At 42.4% G+C, this 22,801-nt stretch overlaps 1 protein-coding gene across 2 annotated transcripts in view; it reads right to left on the bottom strand.

Annotated features, from left to right (window-relative positions):
• MAN2A1 (mannosidase alpha class 2A member 1) overlaps positions 1 to 16,580 on the bottom strand; it is a 162,040-nt gene extending 145,460 nt beyond the window's left edge. For both annotated transcript variants that reach the window (XM_081132705.1, XM_081132704.1), the window contains exon 1: positions 16,414 to 16,580. In XM_081132705.1, coding sequence (XP_080988831.1) covers positions 16,414 to 16,548 — 135 coding nt within the window. In that variant the 5' untranslated portion in view covers positions 16,549 to 16,580. The remainder of the gene's footprint in view (positions 1 to 16,413) is intronic.
• Positions 16,581 to 22,801: the final 6,221 nt, after the last annotated feature.

Below are 22,801 nucleotides of genomic sequence, written 5' to 3' on the forward strand. Positions count from 1 at the left end.
GTCAAACTTTAGGACATTGACTAGGTTAAAAAATGGAAGAAGTCATTTTTTGGGCATATAAACCTATACCAAAAATAATACATATGCAAATAAAAATAACAGACCCGGGACAGGTAGCTCAGTTGGTTAGCTTGTCCTGCCAATACGCCAAGGTTGTGGATTCGATTTCCGGTCAGGGCACATACAAGAAGCAACCAATGAACGCATAACTAAGTGGAACAACAAATCAATGTTTCTTTCTTCCTCCTCCCCCAGCCCCTCTCTCTACCTCCCGTCTCAAAATCAATAGGATTTTTTTAAAAAATAATAATTTTAAATAAAGATACAAATAACAATTTTTAAAGAAAAAAATCTCCACCGTAACCCAAAAAATAGATAAAAGAATAAGGAAAGTCCTAAATAACAGGCTGATCTTCATGGCAGTTTAGGAAATAACATAAAAACTGGTTCATGTTTGGCCACAGGTGACAACCATGACCTCGTCAGTAGGGTAAAATATGTGGCTCCTTTTCTAGGGAAAAGATTATGGATTCTGCGCAGTCCAATCAAAGGTTTCCAATATTCACAACCATCAGTAATCATGACTCAATGGGCTATGAGTTTTAATTGATGCAGGGGATAGAGAGACTTTGGAAAAAGAATCTTGAGACAATTCTAGAATTGTTCATACCATGGTAGTGATATAAGATCTTCACTCAACCAAATCAAGTTTCTAGTTAAGAGAAGTGTAGAGGAAATATTATTACACATTTATAATATAACCACCAATGGCAGTACTCAAAAGATACAAAATATCACCACAATATGTGTATGGGTATATATCTGAAACTCCAGATCTCTACCATCTTTCATTTTTACCATCTTCAAACCTAATTTTGTTAGAGTCAACCTATCATTCAATCACATCAAGATTTTTCTGGCCCGGCCAGGCGTGGCTCAGCGGTTGAGCATCGGCCTAGGATCCAGGCGATCGGGGTTCGATTCCCAGTCAGGGCACATGCCCCAGTTGCGGGCTCCATCCCCAATGACTCTCTCATCATTGGTGTTTCTATCTCTCTCTCCCTCTGCTGCCCTCTCTCTGAAATCAATAAAGATATATAGCCTGCTGACGTGAGCAGGCTATAACATGCCTCATCCGCAGGTGAAAGGCTTCTCTTAAGTCAGTACACAAAGTCTAGAAGAGGTGACTGCTTCTTCAAATGCACAAACACCTATGCAAGGATATAGAGATCACAAAGAATCAGAGAAACATGACTCCATCAAAGGAATACAGTAACCTTCCAGTAACTGGCCCCAAAGAAATGGAGATACAGGGATAGCCTGACAAGTAATCCAAAATAATCGTTCTAAAGATGCTTAGAGAGTTACAGGAGAACACAGATAAACAATTTAATGATATAAGGGAAACACTGTAAAGAACAAAATAGGAAGTTCAGCAGACGAAAAACAAAATAAACAAGATAGATCCAGAGACATGGAAGCATAGAACAGACTGACGAATCTCAGAGGGAAGGGCGGGGGGCGGGGGGGAGAACTGTGGTGGGAAGAGATTAACCAAAGAACTTAAATGCATATATGCATAACCCATGGATACAGACAATAGTGTGGTGAAGGCCTGGGGAGGGTTTGGGAGCAGGGTGGAGGGGGTCAATGGAGGGAAGAAGCGGGCATCTGTAATACTTTCAACAATAAAGATAAATTAAAAGAAAAAGAAAAAGTAATGGAAAACAAATAAGGACAGAAATTTTGGAACTGAAGAAAACAATGACTAAACTCAAGAAGTAATATACAGGGAGCTTTAATATGAGACTTGATCAAGTAGAAGAGAGACTAAGCAAACCTGAAGACAGATCAAATTGAAATTATCCAATCAGAGAAGAAAAACGGAAAAGGAATGAAAAAATTGGAGAAAGCCTATATAATCTCAATAAAGGTAGAAAATAAAATAAGATTAAAAATAAACTGAAGCAAAATGTGAATTATGATTCCACTACTACTGACTAGTGAATCCTGGGCAAGTTATGTAACTTTTCTCAGTTTCCTTATCTATAATAAATCCTAACCCATAGGGTGGCTATGAGTTAAATTAATTAGTACAGTTGACCCTTGAACAATTTGGAGGCTAAGAGCGCTGACCCACTTGCCCAGTCAAAAATCTTTGTATAAATTAAGCTGGCCCTCCACATGAGTAGATTCTCAACAGAGGATTAAAAAATACTAGTTTGATCCAGGGACGGTTTAATCCATAGATGCAAAACCCAGTAATATAAACTGCCTACTGTGGTAGGCAGAAATAATGGCCCCCTAATGATGTCCATGTCTTAAATTCCTGGAACTTTTGGTGAACCACTTCCCTTACATGGACAAAGAGATTTTGCTGATGTGATTAACTTAAGGCTTTTGAGACAGGAGATTGTCCTAGAATATTCTGGTAGGTCTAACATAATCTCATAGGTCCTTATAAGGGTGAAGGAGGAGAGTCAGAGCCAGAGGAGCTATGAAACAGAAGACATCAGAGTGATGCCATGCAGGAGCCAAGGAATACAGGCAGCTTCTAGAAGCTGGGAATGGTGAGAAAACGGATTCTTCCCTAAAGCCTCCAAAGGAAGGCAGCCCTGCCAGCATCTTGATTTTAGCCCAGTAAGACCCATTTCAGATTTCTGACCTTGAGAACTGTGAGAGAATACATTTTCTTATTTTAAGCCACTAAGTTTGTTGTGATTTATTACAGCAGCAATAGAAAATTAATACACCCGGCAAAGAGTTGACCCAATATAAATAAAGCTTAGAAAGTATCCTTACACTTACAGTCCCTGTTAGAAGAAGCTGCCCAAGTCCCCATCTGAAGTGGAGAGCTGTGAGCCTGAGGAGCTGGAGCCCATGCACTGGAGCAGTGGAGGGTGAAACCATGTGACTTTGTAAGCTGTTTTCCCAGGGGCATATTTTGGTCTAAAACAAAGCTATAGGATAAAGGAGGCAGGAAAAAACTTTATGGTTAAAAATATTTTCCAGAGAAAAAAACACCAATATCTCCATTTCAGACAGTTTAGGGGCTAATAAATAGTGTTTAAAAACTATTCTGGAGCTATGGTGCAGCAAGTGAATTAAGAGACTACAGAAGTTAGCCAGGTATATACCATGGTGTCTTGGACCAGTGCAGTAGAGGTGGAGGAATGCGAAAGCATTTGACAGGACTGATAAACTAGGAAAGGAAAGGTCAAGAAAAATGGTCTTTTTTTTTTTCTGAGGCAACTGGGAGGATAATAGGTGGCATTTTAGGGAAATAAGAAATGCTGAGGAAGGAGCAGAGTGAGGGGCATAGGTTCTGTTCTGGAGTTATTACATAGCTCAGTGGTAGTATCAGGTAGCTATGCAAGTCTGAAAATCAGGAAAATATATAAACCCGAGTGGCCAGTATAAAAATGAATTTAAAGCAGTGGGAACGAATGGGATTACCTAGAGAGAGAGTGCACAGAGCTGCTTTTCATAATTGTAAAAGGCTCACCAGGCGATTCTCACAATCTGCAGTTAAGAACCACTGCATTAAAGCTAAATATAGGGACTGTGATTTGGTAAAAGAGCATCTGTATTTCCAGCAGGGGTGTCACTGTTAGTATAGTAGTTCCAAGTCAGTCAGATGCTATTCAACTATATACAGGAAAATCCTGCTATTCAGTCAGATCTCAGGCACTTGACAGGAAAGCATTTTGGTTTGGTAGAATGACAAGTAACCCCTCAAGTGACCACTCCACCCCTTTAGATGTATAGTGCTGAAGCCAAATGGTATGAACCTGGACTGTGGCCAGTTAGGTATCTAACTCTACTTCTCCATCAACAAGGCACAAATCACAATTACAAATGACCTTTTTTTTATTGGTGTTTTCCAGACCCATGGCTTATCATGCCTGAATCTCTTCCAAGGTATTGTCTTTGTGCTGCCACTTGTTTGTTCAAAGAAATAAATGTCCTCACCATGTGAGCATAAAAAATAATTATATAATACCTTGCTAAAACACAAGCACAACACACACTGTGCCCTGGCAAGTCATTATTCATAATCTCACACTTGCCTAGCTGTGACAGTAACAGAGGCTACTAGATGCAGGACACAGGTTTATGACAAGAGTACCAAGTGACTGTGAAGGGAAGAGCTGGGACTCCCAGCTCACCGTCCCTTACCCCAGTTGGGTACCCAAAGGGCTGGTGGCTGCACCTGGGTATACCACTCTGCAGCTGCCAGAATCACTATAGAGGATCCCAACCCTAAACTAGAATAACAGCAGGCCACTCCAGTTTTCCCCACCTTTGTAATCCCCAGCCTCTCACCACCTCCAAAAACATGGTCATCATTTCAGACATCTCTCAGAGCAATATGTTTGCCAATACATCTCCAGGGCAAGAGAAACGAAGGAGAAAATAAACAAATGGGACTACATCAAAATAAAAAGCTTCTGCACAGCAAAAGAAACCATCAACAAAACACAAAGGGGGCCCACTATATGGGAGAACATATCTGCCAATGAAACATCTGATAAAGGGTTAATATCCAAAATATATAAGGAACTCATACAACTTAACAAAAGGAAGACAAACAATCCAATTAAAAAATGGGCAAAGGACCTAAATAGACACTTCTCCAAAGAAGACATACAGATGGCCAAGAGACATATGAAAAAATGCTCAAAGTCACTAATCATCAGAGAGATGCAAATTAAAACCACAATGAGGTATCACTTCACACCTGTCAGAATGGCTACCATCAATAAATCAATGAACTATAAGTGCTGGTGAGGGGTATGGAGAAAAGGGAACCTAGTACACTGCTGGTGGGAATGCAGACTGGTGCAGTCACTATGGAAAGCAGTATGGAGTTTCCTCAAAAAATTAAAAATTGAACTTCCATTGATCCCACCTCTAGAAATATATCCTAAGAAACCTGAAACACCAATCACCAAGAACTTATGCACAGTGCCCATCAGTAGAGGAGTGGATAAAAAAGCTGTGGCATATTTATACCACGGAATACTATGTAGCTGTAAAAAAGAATGATCTCTTATCCTTTAGGACAGCATGGAGGGAATTGGAGAATATTATGCTAAGTGAAGTAAGCCAGTCAGAGAAAGACAAGTACCAGATGACCTCACTTATATGTGGAATGTAATAAACAAAATAAACTGATGAACAAAATAGATCCAGAGACATAGAAGCATGGAACAGACTGAGGGATCTCAGAGGGAAGGTGAGGCTGGGAGAGTAGGTAGGAAGAGATTAATCAAAGGACTTATATTTTTATAAGCACAACCCATGGACATAGACATTAGTATGGGGAAAGCCTGGGGGTGGAGTGGATGAGGGGTGGAGGGGATCAATGGGGGAAAAGAGGGGACATCTGTGATACTTTCAACAATAAAGATAAATTTTTAAAAAATAAATTATAAAAAGAACAAAAAACATGGTCATGATTCCAGTTGCTAGAGCTTTCTTCTGCTTCGGGAACACAGCTCCATTTCCATCCTGAGTTTCCACCTGAACATTTAGATTAGAAATATATGACCCCCACCTGCACAAGCCCCAGTGCAGCTGCATAGAAACTACCTCCTGTTGAGGCAATATTTTAGGCACCAAGTTGCTATATAAAGTAAGATTCTGCAAACAGGTATCTTTTTAAAACCTATCATTAAAAGAAGAGCTTGTAAATAGGGGAAAATGTTTGGGTTATAAAATATTTTCATACAATGAAGCACTAATACTTTCAAATACATTTAATAACTGCATTAAGTGGTGCTAAGCAAATTAAGTGTTGACTAATAGAATGCTTTTCTTTAATTCAACACTTCCAAAATTGTTCTATGGAATATTATTTTTTTTTACACTTTTTACAAAAAAAAAAAAAAAGGGGGGGGGGTGTTAAACCACACTGATTTTTCTTCTAAAATGTAATTTTTTACTGTATTTCTCTTCTGAGATAATATGCCAACAGTATATTCCACCCAAGACCACTCATGAAGGTTCATGGGATGTACTTTTAGACTGCAACAATTCCCAGGGAACCAGTCATGCTGTCATATGTCATGTGGCCAATGAATGCTGGTCTGTGTTGGTAATCTTTCTTATATTTTTTGATATATGCCTGTCTTTATATACAAAAGTTACTACGCACTATCCATTTATACTACCTAAACTCCCATGGATGAACGGCATATATTGTATTTTAGGACCTGCTGTTAAATAAATGCAATTGACATATCCAAGATAATTCTTCTTACAGAAATAGTTTTGGGGAGCCTCTGAAAACAGGGCTGTATTAAGCAGATAATCAACCTGACTTCAGGCTTATTTATACTAATCATTTCCTCTTAGTGACATGAGACAGATATTTAGGCAAGCCCCATGTGAATGCTTATAAATTCTGAATTTCCTAACTATTCTTTAAAAGCACCAAGGATTCTATAGTTTTACAGTCCTTCCCTACTGACTTTCTTTATAAAAATCCACCTGGAGCAACTGATCTCCAAGGGTAAGGTGGGACCTGGTAAATACCACAGAAGCAACAAATGCAATAGTAAGACACAATACATAAAATTATAATAATAGCAAACTGCTAAATGTCATATCATCAGCCTCAAAGAAGGGTTAAGGATATGAATTTCTTGGGTTCTCAAATCTTTTTTTTCTGCATTTAAGCAATTATTGGTTAGGTCTTCTCCCTAAGTCACAAGAAATATCCTGCATCTCTAGTTTTGTCCTCATTTGGCCCTACAATTTGCAAGAGGGGGCCCTGGCACAAAGACAGTTCTTACTTCTTCAGTTTGGGGGGGAATCAGCAACCAATCAAAAAGGAGGGGCTCTTTACCAAAAACAAGAGGCAGCTGGAAGGTGTTCTCATAAACGTGTGTGACCTTCAGGACAAACTTGAAACTTTGAGGCCCCTATTTAGGATATTGCCTTCTTCAATAAATAACTATCCTTCTCTAAATATCCATTCTCTATCCTCTCTCTCTCTCTCTCTCTCTCTCACACACACACACACACACACACACACACACAATAATCTATTTTCTATTCTTACAGCCTAAAAAAATTAATAATTTAGCTTCATACTTTGAGCCAAAGATGAAAAGGGTCTTTTTTAGTTTCCTATTGAAATGCTTCTTTGAAATCCTTCCTTATGATAGTCTTATCTTTTCTTAGGTATGCTGATCAATGATCTGGCTTCTGACAATTTGAATACAAGCTGCTTAATTTTATTAACATCTGCTACACAATAATCTTAATATAAGAAGCGTAGCTTTTGGCTATAAGAAATGCACTTGGCTCTCTGCTCTCTTCTCACAAAACAGCCCCAGTGAGCTCATTCATTCTCAGCTATACTGATGACGACCAGATCAGCATCTCCCTTGCCTAATCTCTCACTCTGGCACTCCAGACCACTTGGCTATTTCCATTAATATCCACCTCATCAGAAATGAAGCTGAACTTGGCTTCCCCTTCTGCAAGCAGTACAGGCAGTCTCCAAACACTCCAAAGGAAAAAGGTGGGAGAAATTTTTTACTCACACCAACCCTTTCTCAAATCTGTTAGAAAGCCCTGATGCTTCTTTTTACAGAATGTCTCCACATTTTTCCTCTTCCTCTCGACTGTAGCCAACTCAGTACTGTCATAGGGATGTACTGCCTTATGTCTGTATAACCTCAAACAGATTCTCAGCTCCTTCCTGCTTCTGAGTCTTCCTACACACTGCTACCAGAATAATCTAGATTGAATATTCTCTTAGCTCTCTTCCAGGTCTAAAATTTTCTATGAAATTAATTTTCCAGCCCTGCTTTTCTCAAGCAGCTTTCTGGTATACTCAGTAACTTCAAATGGTTCACTTCTATTTAACTCATAACTCCTTGGACTGGTTCTCGGGGCAATTCACCATCTGATCCCAAACTACCTACCCCGTTTTCCCAACTACTCTTTACAAGCACCAAAGATTCTAAGTCAATCTCCTCACTTCTTCTCATGATGCCAGGCTCCTTCCTTCATGACTCCGAGTCTTCTTCAGAAGCGCTGTATTCACATGCAGAATGTTCTCTCTCCCTTCAAAGTCCTACCCAATCAGAAAAGCCTAGCTTCTTTCCCATGTGCTTTGGTCAGCTTGACCTGGGCCATTACCAGAACTTTGTTTTGTTTCTAAATTCCCTTTAAAGCCTTTGCTCTTATGTCAAGAATATGAATTAATCCCTGGCTGGTGTTGCTCAGTGGTTAGAGCATCTGCCAGTGCACCAAGGGTTGGGGGTTTGATTCCTGGTCAAAGGCACATGCCTGGGTTGCAGGTTCGATCCCCACCCCAGGTCAGGGCACGTGCAGGAGGAGGCAACCAACTGATCCAATCAATGTGTCTCTCTCACATCAATGTTTCTCCCTCTCCCTCACTCCCTTCCACTCTCTCTAAAAATCATAGAAAAATATCCTTGGGTGAGGATTAACAATATATATATACATGACTGAAAATCACAGAGTCTTATTTTATTTTTAGCTCCTGTATCACCAATACCTACAACAGTGCCTGATGCATAATAGGTAAACCTCTGTTCATAAATCTTTGTTCATTGGTAATAACTGGCATTTACTGAGCATTTACTATACACCAGGCACTGGTTTAACTTCTTTAATTCTTTTAGTAAACCATTAAATGACACTTAACTGTCTCTTTTGTTTCATAAATGGCAGTTGTATCTCCTCAATTAATCAAGAAGCCTTTTCAAAGCAAGTAATATATTTAGTATGGCCATCATAATCTCCATAGTGCCAAACACAGAATAAGTTCTCAAATATATGCTAGGCATAGTAAAAGAGAGGGGCCACTCAATCATGGTGTCTCAAGTATGAGTGGTTATGAGACCTGGGGTAAATTTCTGAAGTTCAGTTTATGTGTCTCAGTGTCCTTATATGAAAAACCAAAGACTAAATTACCTGACCTGGAAGAACTCTCCCTACTCTAAAATTCTGTGTCTGATTTTTTTCATATTATGACTTTTCTGGGGTCCTGGCGACTGTTAAAGAGAATGACTACTTTACCAGGTTCTAAAAATGCAAATTCAGGACTATTTGTGTAGAAAATAATTCTGAGAATGACTCATACTCTCAGGCTTCCATACTCTAATGCTCTGCAGGATTAAAAAAAAAAAAAATGCTACCACAAAGGCAAAGACCAAAAATTCCACATTTCTCCACACCTTTGGTATGAAGGAACAGAGGGGAATTGCTGCAAAGTACAGCCTCACCCTGAAGAAGAGCTTCCATCACAAAACTAAACACAGGCTGTGCTGGAGGAAATGTGTTTAAAAGAAAAAAAAAAAAAAAAATCACTGGGAAATTCTCTGGCTCTCCAGACTCCTGATTCAGAGCAATGAGGCTCACTGGTGGAATGGGATCATATTTGGGGCCTGCTCTGTCCTTGGAAAAAGCATTTCATTTCTCTGGACTTCTTAAGGCACCTACCGGCAAAGGAAGCCAGTGGGGAAACCCATTTACATGTGAAAAATGCACAAATGCATAGGTTTAAAAATGAAAAATATATACTTAAAAACTGCAACTACTACTCAATGAGAAGAATCACACATTTTGTTCAGATTAATTCTACGTCAACTTAAGGATAACAGCAAAATCTCTGAGGACATGAGAGGGATGGTGGCCTGTATCACACATAATCTTTAAGAAGCATGAAGATGGATGAAAATTAGCAGAAATTAATTATTCTTTGGTAGGTAGGACAGCAGTCCAGGGCCCTTTCAGGCATTCTTGTAGTTCTCTGCCACCATGCTGAATGGCCCTCAGGGCCCCAGAGAGGACTGCCAAGTTCTGGCTCAGATCTACGGTTCATGAGGAAGACACCTAGACCCCAGCTTTCCCTCTGCAGCTTACTAACTAACCCAAGCAGTCAGATTAGGCTCAGAATTTAGCCTATCTGTCAATTATAGCAAATCCAAATATTATAAAGTTACGGTTTTCAATCTTGAGACTCGATCAATCTTGTATAGTTCATGCTCTAGAACCCTGTGTCCCAGAGCAGTCCTGTAGTGAGAAACCTTCAGGTGACAGAAGGAAAACAACTTAAACATATTAAGCCCGTCCGTATTCCAGCATAAAAGTTCTCTGAAGATATCTGGAAATCTATGAAACATGTAGATAATGCTAGTTTTAAACCACACTCTCAAAATACAAACTAAATTTGACTAATGCTTATGTAACAGTCAATTTATGAGAACTTTTATGGTTTTTAATTAACCCACCTCTGCTTCAACAGGTCTAACCACACTATATCCTTCTAATGTCAATAAGAGAGAAATAAAGTTTAAACCAATAATTGGAGAACTTTTTTTCTGTAAAGGGCCATTTTTAAACATTTTGTTTAGTTTTTGTGGACCATCTGCCCTTATAGCACAATTTGTAGAAAAATGAGTTGTGGCTATATCATGAAATACTTAACTATTTAAAAACACAGAAACCATTCTTATCTTGTGGCCCTACAAAAACAGGTGGCAGACTAGATTTGGCAGGTGACTCAGGCAGTTTAAGACCAGAGGCCTTGGAGACCACAGGAAAGGAAGGAGGGTATTTGCCAAGAACTTCGTTCTTTTCCTACCCTTATCTTCACCCCCTTTCTTAAAAAAAGGCTATTTAGAACAAAATGAAATGAACAGGAGGGAAGTCTCCATGCACTTTGTTTTCCACTTTCCCTGCTTTTTCTCACCTCAAGAAAGGATACAAAATGCAGTAACCAGAATCATCAGAATTAACAGGAGTAAAACAATGATACATTGAAGAAAGGCAATAGCTTGCCTAAGAAAATCTCATACATCTCAAATTACTTTTGCATACGACTTTCATACTACCTTGTTACTAATCAATGATCTTACCTTACTGTGCTAAAAGGCAAAGGGAAGAAGTGTGGACTACTGCCAACCTTTAATTCAGCTTGCAGAAAGTAAAAGATGATCTATCTACTATCCCCTCACCATAATGCTTTTCTCAGAATAAGTATACCCAATTTTTTAAAAATTAAATTTCATTATAATAAGCTTTCATTTTTTCCTTAACTTGCATATGAACACAATCTACCCTCATATTTTCTTTACATATTGCAATCTAGAATCCTAAAACTGTAAGTGAATTTTAGGCATCAAGACAAACGAAACATTTCAATCATCCAAAAATGCTAGATATCTTTTTGAGTATTAGAATTAAACCTTTTGATCACTCCTTCCTAAAATGCAAAATGCTAACAAAGAGCAGTGGGTATAAAGAATAGGCCTTTGGGGGAAAAAAAAAAAAAAAGAATAGGCCTTTGGCTAGACTGCAGCCAAACTGGTTTAAAAAAGGGTTGATATTTTCCCCCATAGGATATCTAGCAATGTCTGGAGACATTTTTGGTTGCTACAACTGGGGGAAAGGAGAGGAAAAGGTGTTTCCGTCATATTCTGAGTAGAGACCAAGGATGCTGCTACAATGCATAGGGCAGGCCCCCCACTGCAAAATGTCAATAGTGATGATGCTGTAAGGCAGCAAATGGTAGAGTTTGTACACTTTTAAGCTAAAGTGCTTCAAGGCTAACCTTTTTTTAAGAAAACAGTATGTTAAAGTTAAATAACACAAAATATTTACTGGATACCTACTATATGCTTGTCTGCATTGAAGTACAAATAACATTAAATATAACATTACACAGAAAAGCTATGTTATGACCTCAAGAGACTGAGTACATTTAAACCAAATGATTTACTTCCTCTTATCATAAGGCAAATTTAGCAATACTCAAACACTAGGTCTGAACTCCTTTTCAGTACAATCAACCCTCACACTTGTTTGATCCTAAGCATGCTTTCAACCCTAAAATTAGCAGCTTGGCTTGAAATCTGTAACTGAAAGAAAAACCTCTTTTAGCTAAAATGGCCTACTTCCCCTCCTGATCAACCTACTAATGACCTCTATGAAAAAAAGCAAAATTCACTCTTTTAGAGTTCCTCCTTCTCTCCTTAGTTCTACATGTGCTGGAAAAGCCCAGGCTACTAGGAACCTGACCACCAAGATAGGCAGGGCCAAAATGCAATGACTTGATGATCCAGCAAACAGAGATCAAGTCCCAGCTGTTGAATATCCTCCCATTTTCTTAAAGATTTCTATGGAAGGAAGGGAACAGCAAGGAAAAACAGACCGTTGGACTAAAAAAATGCTAATAATTAAGCAGGGAATCAGAAGCAGCTACTGAAATACTCCTTCTAGGAAAATCTCAACACTTATGCTAGTCTGTCAAAAAAAAGGCCAAGCTTTTAACAGCTACCACAGAAAGCAATAGCTAACTCAAAGGGGGAAAAAACAAATAAAACTGATAATTTAGTCAATGTTTTGCCCACAACCCAGATATTCCTTAATGCCAATAAATGAGTAACAGAAAATCCCCTGCAGATAAACAGGGTTGCAACATCTCCAAACAAACAGACTTGTTTTGGCCCTGACAGCAGTGCTGATCTGGGAACAACACATTCAATTCAATTTAAAAAATAAAAAAATTAAACCTTCAGACCAGATGCACTCACAAGTGTCTGTCCCAGTGGTCACAGAGGAAGTAAGCTTGAGTCTTAGTGAAACATGCTGGGCAGGAGGAGTCCTGTAGGACTGCTGGACTTAGGAGTGAGTCGAGGAGACCAGCTTTTCCAGAGGCTTTCAAGTTCTTGCATTCCTCCTAAAAGCCTGGTTGCCACCACTGTCAAAGTTCCACCCCTTCCCAAAAGTCACAGGTCTCAAACATTATACCCCAACAAATGAAACAAGCTCCTATATACACTCCTGCACAAACCCCAGCTACAAGTGCTGGGGTGCACTGGAGTGTGGAGAAGCCGGGAAGATCATGTTTTTCTGTGTACTAAAGATTCAGAGATTTCTGAAAGCAAGATAAAACAATTGGGGAATCAAGGTCAAATTTTATTAAACATCATCTATGTTGGAATCTTTATAAAGTATTAGAGATGTAAAGCATTTAAGCATATTTTTATATGTATTATATTTTCACAATAAAGGTTAAAAAACCAAAAGGCATAAACGTGTCAATTGTTGAAAGACTTTCTGGTGTCTTTCAATCGAATACTTATGTAAAGACATTCTCACTTTATAAACATTATCTGGGTACAAAAATAAAGTCTGAACTTCACTTTCATATTTTCCATCAGTCCCAAGAGTTAATATTAATCCCTATGGTTGTATGCTATACTAGTTATTTAAAGAATGATCATTCATTATACAAAAACCTGGCTCATTAATTTAATTTTTCAGATCTAAACATAAGACATTATTTTATACACACCGTTGACACTAAGTAACTTGTGAAATCTGCTCCTAAGAAGTGATAAAGCATTTCAGAAAGACCTTAAAAATGTTTCTCCTTTCAATCTGCTGAAATTCTTATATTACCTCAAAGTACCATCTTCAGGGCATTAGGCCCTGGCCAGCCTTTCATTCAGAGTGGAATTTTTATTAATTTTTCTAGCTGAGATTTATTAACCCTGAAATATACACATAAGTTAAAACAGACAAAGCCACCTGTTGCCTCCAGGCCTCAAAGGAATTCCTCCCAGAAGCACAGGGGAAAGCCCTTCAAAGAATATCTTAGAGGCAGCCAGCTGCTCCAGGGCAGGAGAAACTGAAGCACCCCAAGTTGGGCCCACTTTTGCCCCAAGTGGTGGACAAGATGGACTATATACCTTCCTGAAGGTTCCATATTAACCAAAAGAAACTAAAGTAGACAAGTCAGAGGAATTCAATCCCTTTCTAGATAAATCATTCCACTGGGCACCAAAAATGATATACAGTGACTGCCTACTTTGCACTAATAAAACTAAGGAATTCTGTACCCAACCACAACAAAGTAATATAATACATTACAACTTAGTTTTGCTATGTTTGGTGTATTAATGTTCACATGACAGAAGAGGTAAAAAATAAAATAAAAATCAACTCCAATGCTGGATGCTGTGCTACATAATGGTTTTTATTTATATGTTTAGCTCTGAAGAGCGCTAGAAGACATTCTGGGGGAGGTACAAATTTCAAACATTAAATGTTTCAGAAAAAAAGGAGCATACCCATTAGGGCTTTAAAATAAAAGTTCTATTTTTTTTTAAATCGTAAGCGAAGAAGCAACATGCTCTCACTTTCCCATCAGCAGGCTGGGGCCGAACAGCAGGCAAAGGATTACAAAGAGGCAGTACAGCTAGCAGCTGACAGCCTAGACTCCAGAGGCTGCCTGTTCAAATCTCAGCTTGTAGCTGTGTGACTCTGTGCAAGCTGTCTCTCTGTGCCTCAGTTTCCTTGCCTACTGGATGGTGGTTGTGGGCATCAGTTTATCGTGGAAGACACATAGGCTAACGTCAGGCACCTGAATTAGGCTTACATCAGGTTTATTCTGTCCACCTGCTTGGGGATTTAGTAGCTCTCCAAAACCAAATTAGCAAAGGGTGCCTTCTAAATCCAGCACTGAAAACCTGAGAAAGACACTCTTAAATACAAAAAGCTCTACCTACCAAACCCTCTCCTCTTACACACAAAACAGAAAACACCCAGGGCCTTCTTTTCCAGCAGCCACTGCCACTTTCCATCAGATGCTTTGCACTCTACACAGAAATTCAGCTTCTTGACAAGGACTAGGGCTGGATATTAAAATATTGGCATTAACTTTGCCTAAGATGTCCCAGTAACTAACTGAATGAGTCATTCACCTCTTTAGAAACAGTAAAATGTCAAGGTTGCCAAAGAACCACAGCCCCATATGTTTGAGTAAATCATTTCCAAGTGATCATCGAACCAAGCCCAAAAGACCTTATAACAATTTAAGTAAAATACATCAGTTTTTTATTTTTCCTGTAATGAAGAAAACTCTGAAAATAAGGCTACTGGAGGCAGGGGAGAGGAGGAATCACAGTAAGGTGAACCCCAAAACTATTAAACAGCATATTAAACAAGGCCTAGAATTCCTCCTTTTGCTCTTGCTTCACTGGGTTTACCCTTTCTAAAACTTTTATCCAATCTTACCAACAAGCACTAGATAAAATCTAAACTCAAGATTTAAAGATATCCCATGGTGCTTATCTCACTATATTTTCCTTCTCAGACTACTTAGGAGCAGCAGAAGCTTTTAAAAATTTTGATACATCTGTTTATAACAAGATTTTCAATACCTCACACCTGCAAAATATTTTGAGTGTTCTAAACCCATTACAGCATCCACACAGGAGTCTTCTTTTCACTTCTATAATAATTCACGGAAAGGTAGTAGTTCAATTTCAAATAAATTCAAGCCTTCTGCCCTAACATATCACAAGAACAAATGACAAGGATACTCTTGGATCATTTAAATATTCTCTTCTCTCTCTCTCTCTCTCTCTCTCTCTCTCTCTCTCTCTCTCTCTCTCTCTCACACACACACACACACACACACACACACACGCTAACATCTTGTTCATGGTCTACGTTTCTCTATCCCTTAGTCAAGTACTTGTCAGGTCAGTTTGTGAGGGTTTTGAGTTCCTCGGGTTCATTCATTAGGGGGGACACCACACAATACTCAGTTTTACTAAAATTTCCTAAGTGTACCGGTCACTGGCAAATAACTAAAAACGAAAACACACGCGGCGCGGTATCCTTGGAAATAGAACCGACTGTCTCCGTTTGCTTATTCTTAGCAATTTTAAACAGAAGACTGAAGACGCGTCGCTTTCCCAACCCGTCTGACAACTGGACCCCCGGGCACGGGGCCGAGCGCCCCGCAGCTTCCGGCTGGAGTATAACACGCGCTTCCCCACCGGGCTCCCACAGCTGCTCCACGCCAACCCGACCGAACCGCTGAAGAATGACGACACCGCAATCAACCCTACGGATTCACGTCCACGAGGGAAGCACCGCGAAAAAAAACTTTTATTTCCTAAGAGCGGGGTGAAAACACCGCCCAGGTGGGGTCTGTTGGATCCATTTCCGCGATTGGATGCGGGGGGGGGGGGGGGGGCTGTGCAGCTTAACCCTGTGTGGGCCGAGCGGCTACCCAAAAGCGGCCAGAAGGCGCCGCGCCCCGCCGGCTCCACGGCCCGCAGGTGCCCGGGGCCAGCCTAGCAGGCCCGGGGCGAGCGCAGGAACCCCCCGCTTCCCCCGAGCGCGGTCCCGCCCCGCACTTGATCAACTCCGCGCGCCCGGGAGGAGCCTCCCCGACATCCCAGCGCAGCGAACCAGGCTGGCGGAGGCTGCGGGCGGCTCGCGTCCGCCTCCGGTCCTCCAGTTCGGGCTCGCCCTGCCCGCGGGAGGGAGAGGGCGAGAAGCGGAGGGTAACTACGCCCCCCTCTCCCGCCTACGCGGCTCCTCGGAAGCCCGCACCCCGGTGCTTACCTGGGGGAAGGAGCCCTCGCGGCGCTGGCCCTTGGGGTAGTCTAAGTGACCCCGGTCCAGCATCAGGTAGAGCGAGAATATCACCACACAGAAGATCGCGCTGCCGAACACGGTGAACTGGCGGCTTAACTTCATTTTCCCTCTGTAGACTCGGGGCCAAGACACTGTCTTCACCCAAAGGAGGCGGACCGTGGACTCCTGGAAGCGGCCGCCGGAGGCTCCCCACTTCCAAGCCTGTGCTACCCGCGCTTTAGGTTGTGGATGCGGGTCCCAGCCGCGCTCCCAACCTCGTCTCCCGCGCCTTCGGCCTTCGCCCTAGCCCACCGCCCTCCGCGGGGCCGGGCGTCCCTCCCCGGGCGGGACCCGCCTGCAGTCCGTCAAGGGCCCGGAAAACTTGATCTCGAGCTCAGCACCGGCACCCAGCAGCGCGAGCGAGGCGGGCGGAGAAGCGGTCGCTACCCGTACTTCCTGCCACCGCCGCCCGACCGAGTCCGCAGGAAAAGTTTTCTCGACGAGGGCAGGGCTGTCCTCTTCACCCAGAAGGTGCGGGTTCGGCGGCTCCGGGGCCGATGGCGAGGAGCTGGGTCCCGGGAGCCGAGGGGGAAAGATTCGGGTCGGGAGGAGCCGGGTTGGACAACTTAGCGCCCGGACGACCGGTCCCGCCCCCGCCCCCGCCCCCGCCCCCGCCCCCGCGGCGCCGCCCCCGCCTCCCTAACTGAGCCCCTTCCTGCTGCTGCCGCCTCCGCCGCCGCCGCGGTCGGGCCGGGAGGCACCCAGAGCGCCGGGACGCGAGAATCCGGCAGGAGTTGCCTCCGAACGCGGTCCACCCGCCTGCCTATCCCGCCCCCCGCCGCCCCTTCCTCTCCGCTCCCCGACCCGGGCTGCGCTGGGAGGGCGTTGGGAGCGGGCGGCGGCCGCGGCGCGCTGATGAGGAAAAGGAGAGCGAGGGGAGGACTGTCCCCGGAGAGAAGCCCGCTCCAGCTGCAGCCGCAAGTCCCCTCCTTCCTTCCCGCCTGGCCAACGTGGAGATGGCGGCAGCAGCTGCGAAAGGAAGCGCTGGTTCTCCAGCGCCACTCGGCGTTCCTAACCGCCCGCCACTAGCAGAAGGAGACAGCGGCCGCGCGCGGCCGCTGGGTCAATAGGCGCCCGCAGCCCCGGAGCGGAGCAGACGGCCGGCCCCGCCCCTTCCCGACGCGCCGGGATGAGGGGGCGGGCCCCCCGGCGTCCAATCACAGCGCGCCGCCCGCCAGGCCCGCCCCGCGCCTGCCTCCCTGCGCGGGGGTTGTGGGGAGACCTCGGGCAGACCTCAGGCGGCTTTTGTCACCCGCGAGGCAGCTCAGCTGGAGTGCGGACCCCTCAGAGGCCTTCAGGCACCCGCCCCCCATGTTCCACAGGGCCTGAAGTTTCTCCCCCCTTACCCTTCGCTGTTCAGGTTTCCCGTCCTTGAAGACCCGGTCCTGGCGTGCCTTGGACAGGAACTCGGGCGCTGTAGAAAAACAAGAGAAATGGGTTTTGAATTCTGACTCATCTTTTCTTCCGTTGCTTTTGGTGACTTCCTGGTGAAACCTGAGAGAAAGGAGCCTGCCAGAGCACCCTCCAGGCAAGTGTAGACATCTGACTACAAAATCTATGAGGGAGACCTGAGAAGTGGTGCTTGTGCCCCTTGTTGGTTTATGGCCTTTCAACTCAAAATGCACCCTTTTTTAACTGTGCTGTGAAAATGCATCTGGGCCTTTTGAAGTAAGTTTCCCTTTGCCGGTGAGGGCTGAAGCTTTGTCAGTAGAGGGTGCTGAAGAGACATCACAGGAAAAAAGTGGGGGTGGGGGTTTCTACCTGGGTTTGGTGTATTGGTAGGCAAGCTCTTGCAGCCTCCCAGACTTTCTCTTATGCCAAGCCCCAATGAGCCAGCAGTTTATTCCCACATCCCCAACTCTAGAGGTTTTGTAGTGCCTAAAGTGAGACACTGTAACTGAAAGCCAAGTTTGGCTGCCTGTCACCACAAAAACCAAACTCGTGAGACAGGTGCTAGTGACAAAGAAAAGTGATTTTATTCAGGTGTTAGCAACCTGAGAAGATGGCAGGCTCATTCCTCAAAAACCATCTCAACATCTCAATGCAGGCAGAGGTTTTTATATGGAGGAGAGGAAAAGCAGGACAAAGAGATCAAGGGGAGGGGTTTGAAAAGTTTTCTGTGTACAGATCAGCACTGTCCACTGGTCAAGTGATGATCTGGTGTGTGTGTCATCCTGGTTTTTGTCATCCTGGTTTTACAGTTCAAGGTCAGCAATTCTCCTAGTGCTGGGATGACTGAAGGTCAGAGTCTGTATCTTCTGACATTAGTTCCTAGGATTCCTACACAAACATGCTGTTTATCTACAAGCTACACATTAGTCAGAATCAGCATTTACAGAAACAATGTCAAAAGAAAGATGGGGTGGGATACAGTTCCCCACTATTACACTACTAACCCATGAAGAGCTTTCCAGGAATTGTAAAGACAAACTTTGAAGCAAGTTCCAGAGGGCAGACTTTCAAGTTCTACAGGTGTGACACCACAGTGGCTTCTCTGCTATTCAGTGAACCAGGCTGTTCCCTTTCCAGTAAGGACTGGCTTTTAGCCTGGGAGTACCTGGGGGAGCTCTTCTTTGGGAACTCTTATCTCCCAGCCCAATGATTAGTTTAAGGTGAGTTCCTTATAGGTGCTATTTCTATATTCTCTATGGTTCTCTTCTCACTAGTGAATCCCTCATTACGCTAAACTCCTGTTGTAGTTAATAATTATTTTCATGAAACCTTACTGGTAGCCCCTAGCTTACTTGGTTGATTGAAGGAAACTTGAACTTAATTCAATGGTGGCCTGGAGTTTGTGAGATTGAGATGCCAGAGCTTCTTTGATATAATGTAGAACAGGGAATCCAAAAGCTTAGGGAAATGTTATGCTGAACTTACCATATGCAAACTGCATACCCATTGCCCAACTGTTTCATGCGAAGGCCTAGAAGACACTGAAGAACGAGAAATACGTTAGTGAAAGGCATCATTGAACATTTCTGTGGATGTTCCCCTCTGTAGTCCATGTATGTCTATAGAGGATGCCATTATTGAGATTGGCCCCTTAATTTCAATGGGGATGACAGGATCCAGATAGTGACAGTGCTTTGGAGACAAGGAAATGCACATATTTTTTGAGGTTTACACCGGATCTGAATTGATGCTAATTCCCAGGGACACAAAACACCACTATGACCCTCCAACAAAAGTTGAAGTTTATCTTGGTCAGTAGATAAATGAAGTATTCGCTCATGTCCAGCTCACAGTTGGTTTTGTTAGTTCAGTTGATCCACCTACCCACTGTATGGTTATTTTCTCGGTTCTAGAACTGACAGTACCCCCATGTTGGCTTTCTTACCCATGAGGTGAGGGCCATTATAGTACAAAGAGCTAAATGGAAGCTCCTGGAACTTTCACTTCCTTCCAATATAGTAAACCAAAAGCAATTAATGCCACCATAAAAGACTTGAAAGATGCAGGCCTGGTGATATCTATCATATTTCCATTTAACTCATCAGGTTGGCCAGTATGGAAGTCATATAGATCTTGGAGTTGACTGTGGACCATTATAAACTTAATCAGGAGGTAATTTCAATTGTGGCTGCAGTATTTTTACTGGAAAAAATGAACAACACAGCACCTGGCACTTGTTATATAGCTATTGACTTGGCTAATGCCATCTTCTTAATACTTATTTATAAAAACCCAAGAAACTGTTGGCTTTTACCTAATGGAGTCAACAGTATACCTTCACAATATTTCCTCAGTGGTATAATCAGTTCTCCTTGATATAATCTACAAAGATGTTGATTGTCTTGGCATCCCACAAAACACTGCATCAGTTCATTTTGGTTATTCATAATAACATGCTGATTGAATCTTATGAGCAGGAAGTAACAAGGATTTTAGATGCCTTACCAAGATATATTTGAACTAGAGGGCAGAGGATGGTAATCATGAGTATGAGGTGACAACTATAAAGTGGACCTAACAAAGCCCACACCTCAGGAGTGGGATAAGTTCAGGGATGGTACAGACTATACAAGGAGATAGCCACTGAGAGAGGAATCCAAGCAAATGGTGTTAGACATAATAAAGATGGGTAAGAAGAGTGAAGTGATTTCCCACAGAGACTGGGCATATAGTTCATGTGGCTATGATAGGGAAGCAACAATCCACATGGTAGAAAAGGAACACCCTAAACCCTGGGAAGTCAGGAGTTGGAGGAAGAATCATTTACTCCTTTTTGCTCTTACCTTTTGGACACTTGGCCTGGCCAGTCATCTCAGAATGCTTTGGTAACTATGAATCTCCATTCTTGGTAACTTAGTAACTTAGATCCTAGATCCTTAGATCTTAGGACTTAGATCCGTATTCATTAGATCTTAAACTAAAGGCTATTGACCTTTCAAGTGGATGACTTCCACCGAAGATGAAAGCAAGGTTAATTGTCTGGACATTAATATGTCCCCCTAGCCTAATAGTATTGTCACTCCTTTATGGTCTCTCTCTACCATCTAAGAAAAAAACAAACTTTCTTGTATGCTTTCCCTAGACCATAGCTACTCTCTGAATTTAACTGATTTCTGTCTATCACTCCCTCCTGACCCTACCAACAAAAACTTAAGAGCTGTTCATTTGAACACTGAAGAATCAAACCTTGATCCCCAATAGCAAAATGCTATTGCTAAAGTCACTACATATCTATTAACAGAATACAGTTCACCTGGGGCCATCTGTACTGTGATGGCTAGACTAGTTGGCTCTGATTAGCAGAGTGTTTCTTCCAAAGCACTCCGGCCTGCTTTGCAGAAATTATTTAGCTCCAATCAAGGACTTTGTCCATCACAAAGGGCACAAAATTGGCTCACCTCTTTTTGTAATAAATGATACTTATAGTAATAAATACTTTTTGTAATAAATGATACTAATAGTTTATGCCCCCAATAGGGTACTACTTGTTATGTGGACATCAGGCCTATACCTGCCTGACAAATATAAAATGGTCTAAACTCTCTGATGCAAATGGTTATAGACAGTCACATTGCCCCAGGCTTCGTGCTGGCCAGTCAGGGTAGAATATATTTAAATGCCAAAGCCTGTTACTGTTCTCCTATTAATGAATCAGGAAAGATAGAGCAATCTGTTTCCTACTTTAGAAAGAAAGTAGAGTGGCTTTCTAATGTCAATCTCAGCAGCACCTAAAACATACTTAGCTGATTGGTTCTGGATGGGGGCCTGTTTGCAATTTATTCTTTAAGTTAGCCTGATCATCCTGCTAAGAGTCATAGTCATAGTCACTCTCATTTGATGTGGCCTAAGACAAATAGAAAAGATTTGGTCCAAGTACCTATAATTAACCAGTACAGTTAATTAGGTAATCTAATGGGTAGCTTGAACTCCTATAAATAATTCTTGCTTGGATACATGAAAGGTCAGGGGGTAGAGTTATTGAGAGAGAACCCTGCCAACACATAACCATACATGTCTTCACATAGCCCAGACGGGCAAGTCTGACTAAAGTCTTGTTGGAATGCCCTGCAATTAATTCCTCCTTGACTAAGGACAGAGAAGCTTCTCATGAGGGGCTCAAGAGGAACCTTGCCAAAGACTGCCGTAAAACTGTTTCTCATCCATCTCCCTAGTTTCAGTTGAGCACAACACTTTCCATCTTACTCTACCTTCTTTCAAATACAACTACAAGTTTTTATGTAAGCCTACAAACTGCCTGGCTATAGTTTAGAGGGCTTCTCAGTAGAAGATCAACCCATTACTCCTGTCTCTGTCAACGGGTCCCTCCATTTAGGTCATCCTATGGGGTTAGAGATGTGGGGAAGTAACTCCATGCAATACTGTTTTTTTCTGTGTAAGTAATAAATTGTCTGAATCCATTTGAGTCTGTTATTATCTTACTGTCTGAATCTCTGGAAGTCTGGCAAACCAACATAGCAGCTCAGTAGTGATCCTTGTGTTTGTGTTACTCACCACAGTGCTGCTTAGAGGCTGCTCGACCACTTGTTACTTAGAAGGGTAAAATTATCCTAATATGAAGCATGAATAAAGCCATTCTAACTCAGGGGGAAATACTCATGTCAAAAAATAGGGATGAGCGGAAGCAAGACTTTGACATGTTGGGGAAACCAAAGGCTGCAGGAATGGAGTAAGGAGAGAGAGATGGAAGACACAAGAAAAAGAAGAGTTAAGTGAAAGATCAAGGTGTTAGAGAAGATACAGAGTTTGGTATCAAACAGAACTCTGGTGGAGAGCATCACTCTGGAAAGATAGAAGACCTCCTTCCCCCCTGAAACAGAAGAAATCAACCTTCTCCCATCCTTTC

This window comes from Miniopterus schreibersii (genome assembly GCF_964146895.1).
Source record: "Miniopterus schreibersii genome assembly, chromosome: 3".
Classification (NCBI taxonomy): domain Eukaryota; kingdom Metazoa; phylum Chordata; class Mammalia; order Chiroptera; family Miniopteridae; genus Miniopterus; species Miniopterus schreibersii.